At 45.7% G+C, this 11,475-nt stretch overlaps 1 protein-coding gene across 1 annotated transcript; it reads right to left on the bottom strand.

The window, feature by feature from the left end:
• Positions 1–4,506: 4,506 nt before the first annotated feature.
• Positions 4,507–11,407, bottom strand: KLF10 (KLF transcription factor 10). Its single transcript, XM_004370716.2, has 4 exons — positions 11,069–11,407; positions 7,621–7,854; positions 6,592–7,504; positions 4,507–6,121 (listed from the first exon to the last, which is right to left on the bottom strand). The coding sequence occupies exons 1-4, from the start codon at positions 11,102–11,104 to the stop codon at positions 5,862–5,864; spliced, it is 1,443 nt and encodes a 480-aa protein (XP_004370773.1). The 5' UTR covers positions 11,105–11,407; the 3' UTR covers positions 4,507–5,861.
• Positions 11,408–11,475: the final 68 nt, after the last annotated feature.

Genomic DNA, 11,475 nt, shown 5'->3' with positions numbered 1-11,475 from the left:
GATGTCATCTCTCAAAAGATTTCTCCTAGCTCCTATGCCTTGCTGACTGCCCAGTGTGCTTGATGAAAATATTCCCTGCTTCACTCTCAATAGTCTTCTAAGTGAAAGGGAGGGTGAGAGCTGAGATGACATTTCTCAGCCATCCCAGGCTGAGGAATTAGATCCACATGAAGGGCCTTGGTGAGCCTGGTGTATGTCCATCTTGTTCCAGTCTCTTCTTTGCCCTGTTGAAAATGAATTCAAGAAAACCTAAATGCCATGAGACTCCATTTGGAGGGTGAAGTAAATGGACATTTCAGAGCCAGCAAAGAATGATGGGAACAAGAAAAAGGCAGTCTTTAGCTTTTCATAGCCTTTGTCTGGATCCTGCATGTTATGCAACAATGTCCTAATTATTCTCCCTCCCTAAAATCTCACAGACTTCCTCTTGGTTTGATTTTCTGTTTGACAATATTTGTTGAGCCTCTACTATATGGCAGGCACTGTGCTAGATGCTGGTGATATGGCAGTGAGCCAAACCCACAGCTTCCTTACTTACCCTCATGGACTTTTACAGTCAAGGAAAAAAAGACAGACATTCAGCAATTTCAGTAAAGGGTAATGATTATTACGATCGCAGAAATGTCAAGGTAAAAGGGCAAGGGAAACATTCCTAGCAGAAGAAATAGCATGTGTGAAGGCTCAGAGCTTGGACACAATATAGAGAGTAAGATGAAAGTGATGTGGGAGGTTGGTACAAGCATAATGGTGCGGGGCCTTCTAGACCTGCTCAGGCCACTGTGGTGACCACTGCCCACATGTGGCTACTGAGCACTTGAAATGTGGCTAGTACCAATTGAGATATACTGTAAGCATACATTACAAACAAAAAAACCCAAATCCATTGCTGTCCAGTCGATTCTGACTCATAGTGACCCTACAGGACAGCATAGAATTGCCCTATAGGGTTTCCAAGGCTGTAATCTTTATGGAGGAGAGCCCCGGTGGCACAGTGATTAAGCATTTGGTTGCTAACCGAAAGGTCAGCAGTTTAAACCCACCAGCCGCTCTGTGGGAGAAAGATGTGGCAGTCTGCTTTTGTAAAGATTTACAGCCTTGGAAACCCTATGAGGCAGTTCTACTCTGTCCTACAGGGTCACTATGAGTCGGAATTGACTAAATGGCAAGGGGTTTCTTAACCTTTATGGAAGGGAAGCAGATTGCCACATCTTTCTCCCACAGGGCAGCTGGTGGGTTCCAACTGCTGACCTTTCGGCTAGCAGCCAGATGCTTAACCACTGAGCCACCAGGGCTCCTTAAGTACATATTACATACTGGATTTCTAAGATTGGTGCAGAAAGGATGTAATATATCTCATTAACAATTTTATATCGATTATATGTTAAAATGATAACATTTTGGATATACTGGGTTAAATAAAAACACAAAAGTAAAAAAACAGCAAAAAATTAATTTTGCCTATTTTTATTACTTTTTTTGTGTGGCTACTAGAAAATTTCAAGTTACATATATACCTCACATTATATTTCTATTAGACAGCACTATTTTGGACTAAAAGGAATCTAGATTTTATCCTGAGAGCAGCACGAAGTTTTTGACATGTTTTAAACAGGGAAGGGACACAATCAGATATGCATTTTCAAAAGACTGTGGTGAGAAGACTGGGTGGTAGGAAGACAAGACTAGAGGTGAGGAGACCAGTTAGGGAGAAGTTGCAGTGGTTCAGGGGCGAGATGGTGGATTAGATGGAGTGCTAGTAGGGGTAAAGAGAACTTTTTAAAAGCAGAATCACTAATACCAAACAGTCCCCATTCCTATGAGAAATCATAGGTTGAACCACATGAAATTGCCATCTTTGTTGATTAAAAATGGCTGAATATGGAAAGAGCCACTAAGAGCCCAAGTGGGAACAACTGAGCCACAAAATACTGCATTATAACTCAAAGGATGACATAAATATCCATGATTCCATAATGACATAAATTACTGAATAAATAAATAAATGGAGGAGAAGCAACAATTCTTTCTTACAGAAATAAGTGTAGAAAGAATGAGGGGAATAGGAAATCACCATTAGCACCTCACAGTAATAATTGTTATAGGAACATCCACTGGCAGACACTGAAATAAGTGGAACAAAGTTTAAGCAAAAACATATGATTTGCATAGTCTTAAAGTATCTCCCTCCAAATATTTAAGTTATAAAGGGAAAAATACTATGTTTACAGTGGAGAATTCTAGCAGACATCTCCTTGGCCAAGTGGTCAAGGTTAACATCACCAGTAATACAGATTGACATCATGTATTCCCAGGTGCCTATCTATGGAGAATAGTACCTATGGCAATTAGTTTTAAACTGCTGAATGATTTCTCACAGCTGGTGATCACAATAGAAACTGTTCATTGGCACCCCTCCTCAAGCGGCACCCAGGGCACGCGCTGTACCTGCCATACCTTAGTTACGCCTGTTAAATATTCCCTGACACAGTGCACTGAAAAGGGCATATCACCTCTGTGGTCTCTTTCCCAATAATGCATAACCTCAATCTAATGAAAAAACCTCGAACAAATCCAAATTGAGGGGCATTGTACAAAATAACTGACCAGTACTCTTTGAAAGTAAGATAAGGAAAGACTAAGGAACTATCAGAGATTGGAGGAGATGGTGGAGACATGGCAACTGAACGCAATGTGAGACACTAGATTGGCTCCTGGAATAGAAAAATTACTAGAAAAACTGGTAAAATCCAAGTAAGTTCTTCACTTAATAGTATTATTAGTTGCTGTCAAATCAGTGCTGACTCATGGCGACCCCGTGTGCGCGGAATAGAACTGCTCCATAGGGTTTCCAAAGCTGTGACCTTTCAGAAGCACATCACCAGGCCTGTCTTCCGAAGCACCTTGGGTAGGTTCGAACCACTAACCTTTCGGCTAGTGGTTGAGCAGTTAACCCTTTGCGCCACCCTTTCTTCATAGTATTATACCAGGTTAATTTCTTAGTTTTGATAAATGTTCTGTAGTTACATGCTATCATAAGGGGAAGCTGGGTGAAGGGTATATGGGAACTTTACTATTTCGCAACTTTAAGTATAAAAATATCTTTAAAAATTTAACTGTTAACACAGTTGAATATCAGCCATTTCATATAGTTCAACTCAATATAAAACCAAACAAAAAACAAAACTGAAGTGTTAAAGCTACACTAACACCCTGTTAACGTGCTACAAGTTTACTTGTTTTGAGGTAACTTATTCCTTGATCTGATTTACAAGATTCCTACTCAAGTCTCAGGTGCCAACTAGTACTGGGAAGAGCACAGCAGGGGATGGCACAGTTCCATTGGCCCTGTCATTACAGGGGACTGGGCATTGGGACAGGCAGAGAATACTTCAGCCAGCTTCCTCTATTCCCACTTCTGGAGACTTGCCACCAAGAGGAACTCTAGGAGAGATTAGGATGATCCAGGTTCCCAACACCCAAGCAGAACAGCAAGGCCCTCCTTCTCCAGCAGCTGTGTCATGGTTACGTGGTGTTAGGTTTCCAAGAAAAGACACAGGAACAGGTGCACGGAATCACTCAAGATGCTGGTCCTACAACTGGTGCCAAGTGAGTACGCTGCCTCTTACCAGTGTTTAACAGGAAGCCAGCCATTGGTTAAAGGTTAAGCTCGGGCACTGTGGAAGATGTTCTCTCATGACAAGGAGACTTTAAAGCAAACTAAAATAGTAATCTACAAAATCATACTCCACACAGCTAGTAGCACGTACAGCTCCTAGTTCTTCCTAGCCGTTGTTAGGTGCCATCGAGTCGGTTCTGACTCATAGCAACCCTATATACAACAGAACAAAACACTGCCCTGTCCTGCACCATCCTCACAATTGTTGTTATGCTTCAGCCCACTGTTGCAGCCACTGTGTCAATCCATCTAGTTGAGGGTCTTCCTCTTTTTCACTGACCCTCTACTTTACCAAGCATGATGTCCTTCTCCAGGGACTGGTCCCTCCTAGAGTGGCTAGCAAATGTTTCTCTTCAGAGATGGATTACCTTTTCATGCAGCTTAAGTGCCAATATGTTTATTGTATTTAAGGCATCACTTAATGGTCTGAGTTAATTTAACTTCTAGAGGTGAGCAATTAACTCTGTGTAATGAGTCCGGCTTTTCATTTGCCATAGCAGTCTCACTGGCTGTAATTACTCACTGTGATGTTCCCTTTTAACTTAAATATTACTTAACAAGGTATTGCTGAGAGCCAGAGTTGTGTATCAACCTGAAATCATCAAAAGGTAAAATTATGTTTAAAAATTAAAATGTATTGGTTTCTTAGAACTGGCTGGCTCCCACATTATCCCAATAAATATATAGATACATGTTAAAGATACACTCCTGACGTCCTAAATTTGAATGAAGCCCTTAGAGAAATTCAAACACCAAGTCATTGGATAGTAGCTGAAGTGATCGATGTCATGGTTAGAACGACTCTTCAACAAATGCAATCAACCAATTATATATACCAAAGGAAATTCTTTATTGTAAACAAGATATAAAGTACAACAAAAGAAATATTGTGCAAAATTGTAAGTCACAAGGATTTTTTTTTTTTAATTAAGTGGAAATTCTTTTTTGTTTTCCAAGGGTCCAAGTTTTGATGTCAGGATATCTAAACCCAATACACAGAAAAACATTAAATGGGAGGATATAGTGACATCTTTCACTATATATTTTAAACAATTTACTCTTGATTTACCACTGTGTATATCATCCACTATACAACAGAATATAACAGAAATACTGTTAACGAAAGTGAATGTTCTAATCATTTTTCGACCTACCTAGTTCCACATCCCCCCAAAACTCCTATAAATTAACAAGACAACCTTCGTCCATTTGTGAATAATGCTCACAAACTTTCTAATGAAGCATATGTTATATCCTCATAACATAAGGATACTTCACCGATGACATAAGCCATCTTTTTCAAGGAGTCATCTAACGTTCTTGGTATTCCTTCTTTACAATATACATTTTCATCTTCAGGTTTTTTTTTTCCTAAACAAAGTGCACTGTATCTTAGAGTCTACGGAAAACATAAATTGGCATACAATTTTCAAATCTACACAGGAAACTGCAGGCAAACTAAAGTCCAAAGCATAATAAAATGCCTAGATATAGTCATCTGTTAAACTTTCAAACCAAAAACGCAAAAAAAAAAAATTGTAGCTACATCTCAAAACAATTAAATTAATGAGGATTCCAATTCTTTGGGCCCTCTTTAGCAATATACAGCCACTCAATTCCAAACATCAGTTAATAGTGTAAAAATGCTAGTTCTAGATGTATTTAACAACTATGTCCACAAAGTTGACTAGAATAGTAAACAAGATAACTCTAGGAAAGAATGACAATATTTGTAATAATACAAACCAATTTTACATTTCCATCTCTGTACCGTAATGTTTATTTCCAGTCTCTACACTCTTGAAACCAGTCCTTTAGAAGAATCACATTGAAAAGCTGGTCTGAAGTATTAACAGCAAAAGTAAAGTAACAAATTGTGCACACAAATTCAAAATCTGTGCAACCTATGTTGACCTCATCTGAAACCTTCAAAAAATATTCATAAGAATAAAAGCTTTCCCATCTCTCTTATGTGATAAGAAATGAAACCTGCCATTCTGTCACCTGCCTGTGGCCTCAGCACTTCTGGTCATCTAACTCAGGCTGGGCCTCTGCCCCAGCCTGCGGGCCTTCTGCTTTCAGCCCACACTGGAGAGCCACAGACTTGCAGTGGAAGCATTTTTTATATCGCCACTGGCTTCTGGCTGTGACCAAAGCTAGTTCTGATTCTTCACCTTCTGATCCATCACTGCGTGGGAACCGAGGTTGGAGGTAAAGCAATGTCATTTAACTTGCTCACTTCCATTTGCCAGTTTGGTAGCTTCTTGGCTGACAGATGACGCCGGGCATGCTTCGTCAAATGGTCACTCCTCATGAACCGCCGATCACACATGGGACAGGCAAATTTCTTCTCACCTGTGTGGGTTCGTCTGTGTCTGGACAGTTCATCAGAACGGGCAAACCTCCTTTCACAACCTTTCCAGCTACAGCTAAAAGGCTTTTCTCCTGGAACAAAGACATTCAGCTCATCGTTACTGTGCATTCTTTAAGTCATTGTAAATTATGTGTTCAGTTACATCTAAAGGTATAGGAAAAGATGCATTTTAAAATAATAAAAGCTAATAAATTAATAAACTGTCAAATGAGTATCAGGTAGATATGCATTGCTCAATTTTCTCAACTTTCACCATATCACATTTACAAAAATCTTTTTAATAAAAAAGGCAAAAAACAAAAAGTTTTCTGACTTCAACTATGGTTCAAAGGTCTCAAACGTACTTTATTATTAAAGTAACTAGTCAGACATTCAGAGAATCACCGTTTGTGAGATTAGAGGATCTTGCACTGGTAAATATCATCCACTGAATTGGCTCAGAAGGCAAGTTCTTCCTTAACATGCCTGGTTTACATCTGTGATCATAAGCCAAAAAATCTTCATCTAAGTTTCTAAGACATAAATAAGAAAAGGTTGGTACCTGTATGTGTTCTCATGTGGGCCTTCAGGTGAGAACTTTTAAAGTATGTCTTGCCACATCCTGGGTGGCTACAGATATGACTTCTTATCCTCAATGAGTCCATCTGAGGAGTGACTTTCGCTGTGGAAGGAGAAAAGCCTGGAGCAGGGGCAATGGGAGAAAGTCTGGTGCCATTTGGGCTCACCACTGGAGGCTTTGTGTTCTGGACAACGGGCTGGGGAACGACAAACATGACAGCACCTTTGGGCACCTGAGCGCCCATGAACACAACAGGCGGGCAAACGGCTGGCGGCTGACTGGGTGGAGTGCTGGGAACGACTGTTGTCACAACAGGGTTATTTGCAGGGAGGGGAACCATTTGGCAGATGACTGGCATAGGAGGCATTCCCCCTGTTGATACTGCAGGTGGAGAGACCAACACAGACTTCTGCTGTGGGGATACAGGAGCTGGCTGAGATCGACAGATGACTGTCTCTGAAGAAGGCACAGAAAAGTCATAAAGTGCAGCACGTGCTTTCTCATCCACATCCGCCACAGTGTTTCTCTCACATTTGGATCTGTTTGGTGGCACGGCTGCACAAGGTACATTTTTTCTTGCAGCCTCAACATTTAGGTGGGTTCTTCTTCTATAAGAATTGTCCTGATAGTTGAGAATGCTGGCTGCTTTCACTGGGCAGGACCGGTGGTTACATAGTTGGGCATCAGCTGTATGACGAATCACACTTGTTGCCTGAGCCTTGGGGAGTTTGGGGGCTGGTATGGGACTCTTCTCTTCCTCTTTGAAAGGTGGAGCAATGTGAGGCTTGGAAATATCAGAGAATGATTTGAAGTGTCCAGTAGATGGCGCTGGTGCCAGCAGATTTGACACTTGAGAGGGTTCAAAATCAGAAGGACTGTAAGGTGGAGTCAAACACTACAGAGAAGAGAAATATACAGGCATCAGCAAGAGAAATTTATAAAGTAGCATTCATTATGTAAATTACTAGAAATTCTGTAATTTACATTCATCTTAAAAATAATAATACTTACAAATACTGGGATTGTATGAAAATCAGGTGTACCCGGAAGCAGATTCTCTTCCTCTGACATGTCAGACACTGGTGTCACAGGTCTGTTTTCAGTGTATTTCTTAAAATCAGACTTCCAACTGCAGCTCATTGACATAAGTGCTTCCACAGCTTCGAAATCACTCTTCTCTGCAGTTTTGTTCCAGGAATACATATTCTCTTTTGACCTCTCAGAAATCATTTCCATTCTTTCCTCCTATGTAAACAAACAGTAAAGCTTATAAGCATATTTCTTTTTATCCAGATGACACCTAGAGAAATGAATAAATTTTTTTTTTTTTTTTTACTATTTGTACAACTTTCCAAGTTAATATTTGAAAGAACTATTTTTTTCTCTCATCCCCACCCTGAGACTTTAAAAGTGACAGAAGTTCAGCTATACTTGTCAGGTGACCTAGACTTCATGGCAGTGGTAATGAAATTGTCCTCATTTTTAGGCTTGAACACTGATATCCTTGCAAGATAGAGAGCAACACCTTCTTACTAGTAAGACCAAAGTCCAAATTTATCAATACATGGAACTTGTATTTATGATCCAAAAGAGAGAAGCACTTGGTTTAGAAGGAAAAAAGTGTTTTATGTTCTTTCTAAAGGAGCTAGCTATCTGCAGCTGGGATCAGACAAAATAACTAGGGAAGGGCTCTGCAAAAAAGTTCATTTTTCAATGCTACAGGTACCATATGAGGTCTTTCAGGTATGAATTCCTAACAGAAAAGAAAAAAAATGTCCAACTTTCTTGTAAAGGCAAAGCGTAGAGGCAAGGCTCTGGCATGTTGACATAGGTCTGACCTTTGGAAAGTCACTCTGCACTTTGGGATAAAATCAACAGGATAAATGATCTTCAGGATTTCTTTCCAATTAGTTATACTAGGTTATCTGAAATCTAAAATTATTTGATAACTCGACTATCTATGCTAAACGGGTTCAAATGAATTTTTTTCAAAAATCCTAAAGCTTCATTTTACTCAAGTTTCAACCTGTTCACGTTCGTGTTCCCTTTCACTGGCTCTATTTAACATAATGGTTTGCTATGCATAACTATGACCACCTGAATACAGTAATACTATAAAACTGACTAATCAAAACATTTAATATTCTACCCGTAATTTTCAAAAACCCTGACTGTAAGAAGTCTGCAATACTCGAAACACAATATTTCAATTCTTTAAAGAACTGTTCTCATGTGGGCATATGCTTTGTAATTATTTGTACAGCTCCTCTATCAAGTATTTAATGAAGTTCTTTAAATTGCATTTTTAAAAAATGGTACTACCCACCACCTCTTCCATTTTCCATCAAAAAAAAAAACAAACTTCAGATTATTCTGGTCAACGTAGAGATTGTGTAAAATTACCGAAAAAACATTCTTTACGTTGGAAGGTATTACTCTCAATGCTTGTTTTAAAAAATGCATAATCATTTTGTGCTGAAATCCTATGAAAACGAGCCAAGGCTCTTGAAAAATCACTAACAATGCAATTGCATAATCACGCAGGCCTTTATGTAAGCGGCAATGGACACCGCACGTATGTGTAAAACCCTCCACTAGACGCCCAGGCAAAGAAAGGAGAAAATGAGAAACGCAGGCAGCAGAGAAGGGGAGTGTGAGCTGTGAAGGGCAGGAAGAGAAAGAAGGAGAAGAGAAAAAGCAGTGGGGCGCGAGGCAGGAAAGGGAAGCGGAGGCGCGGGCGGGGGAGGTAGACGACGGGCGGGGGTGGACGGTGGGGGAGATCCTCGCTGGCGGGGACAGACGGATGGGGCCGCCCTAACCTCAAAGAGGCTCGCGGGTGAGTCACTGGGATCATTCCTCGCCAGTCGCACGTCCCCGCGCCCCTCTCCCTGCCATTGGCCAGCCGGCTCGGCGGCCCGCGCCCGGATTGGCTAGCCCGCGAAGGGCGGAGGCGTGAGGGAGGAGGGGGCGAGGCATGTGAACAAAGCGTGATCAGCGGCTGCTCCGGGCAGCGCTGGAAACGTGAACTGGGAATTGCCGCGCCGTCACCTTTCACCTACTTCCTAAGCCTGCGGGCCCCCGCCCTCGCGCCGGCCCGGGGGAGGGACCGCCGGCGCCGCCGCCAACCGCTCGGCAGTGCGCGCCGGAGCTCGCGGGGAGGGGCGGGGCCGCGGCCGCCTGGCTCTGGGAGGCGCCCGCCCCTTCCAGCCCTCCGCGAGCCGCTGTTCCCTTAGGAACCGACAGCGGAGCCGGGCTTCGCTCCCGCCCTTGGCGGAGGCCGGGGCTGGGTCACTCGGGGACGAGACGCTCCCCCGGCGCACCCGCTTCCAGCCCACCCCTCGCCTCCGCCACAGCTGCGGGAGGAGGAGCCGGGTCCCCGCGGAAACCCGGCCCCCGCCCTTGTTCCGGCCGCAGCCCCGGGGGACCCGGCCGAGCCCTCAGCGCTTCCCGCCCACGCCGCCTGGCAGCCCGCGGGACCTCAGCCCACCCCGTCTGTCCCGCAGACGCGGCGCCCCCTCCCCACGGTTTCCGGCAGCTCCGGGCCCCGCCCGCCGCGCGTCTCCATTGGTTCCCAGACGTGCGGCCCCCACAGGCCCCGCTTCAGACGCGTGGCCCTCACTGCCTGCGGCTCCCGCCTCGACACGCGGCCCCCGCGTCTCGCAGCCCCAGCTCCCCCGGCTGCCGGGGCCCGTCTCCCACCTTCCAGCCCCCGAGGCAGCTCCCAGCCTCCTCCGAGGAGTTCTCAAAGGCGGCCACATGCCCCACCGGGGATGGGGAGTCCCCTCCCCACGTCTGAGGGAGGCCACTCCCCGTCTCCCCTCGGCAGTCCCCGGTTCCGCGTGCCATCTCCCGCGCCCACGCCGCCACCCCGCCCCCATCTCAGCTCTCTCAGCAGCCCCCTCTCCGCGGTACACAGCTGGACAGCCCCAGTTCTGCAAGCTCGGTCCAGACCCTCCAGATGGACACCCCGCCCCTCAAATGCGAGCAGCCCCCTCCCACTTTGGCCCCGCATTCCTGATCCAGACGGGGGCATCTCACCTGTGCCAGGAGCAGGCTGGCCTCCTTCCGTCCCCCGATTCCCGACTCCACTTTCACACCTTACTCCATCCTCGCTGCCAGGGCAGCAGCCCCCTCCCCACTCTTCCATCCCCTCCAGTCATCCTCCCCGTCACCTGCCTCCCGAGGTATCCCTGCGGAGCTGCCCTTTTCCTCTTCACTACACCTTGACAAGACCTCTCTCGTCTCCAGATCCCAGTCTGCCTTTTCTGACCCGCTCCCCAACACACACGGCCTCACCAATCCCTACAGTCTGCAGGCAGTAACCTCCTTCCCTCCCCACGACTCCGCTGCAGCCCCGTTCTCAGGCGTGGCTGATGTCCGGGACTCAGGGTTCGTGACCCCACTGGCCCACCAGACACGGCGAGGCAGGGAAGGGCAGGGGCATCCCCAGGTGACCTACCGCAGCCTGCTGGAAAGAGGCACCGAAGTTGAGCATGGTTGGCTGCCTGGCCGCCGCCGGCGAGCTGACTGGCTGCTAGGCTCCTTGGCTGCCTGGCCACAGACGTGCGCCCAGAGACACCCGACGTCGCTCCCGCCGCCGCCGCGCTCCGCGCGGTCTGCCCCCTCCCCGTTCAGGTAGCCGCTCCGCCTGCCTCACGCCGCGGGCGGGGGCGGGGGGCGGAGCCTTCGGCCGGCCAATCAGCAGCAAAGGTGTGTGAGGCAGCGGCCAATGGGCTCGCGGGGCCACGCGTGATCAGCGGCTGCCCGGCAGCGTGAAGCCTGTGTCAGTGGAGCGTGTACACAATCCCCAGCAGCATGTTCTCTCGGCCTTGTCTGGGGGAACTCCCGCCGCCACCTGACGCAGTG

This window comes from Trichechus manatus, unplaced genomic scaffold (assembly GCF_000243295.1).
Source record: "Trichechus manatus latirostris isolate Lorelei unplaced genomic scaffold, TriManLat1.0 scaffold00009, whole genome shotgun sequence".
NCBI lineage: Eukaryota > Metazoa > Chordata > Mammalia > Sirenia > Trichechidae > Trichechus > Trichechus manatus.
This window is presented reverse-complemented; position numbering and strand designations above follow the sequence as displayed.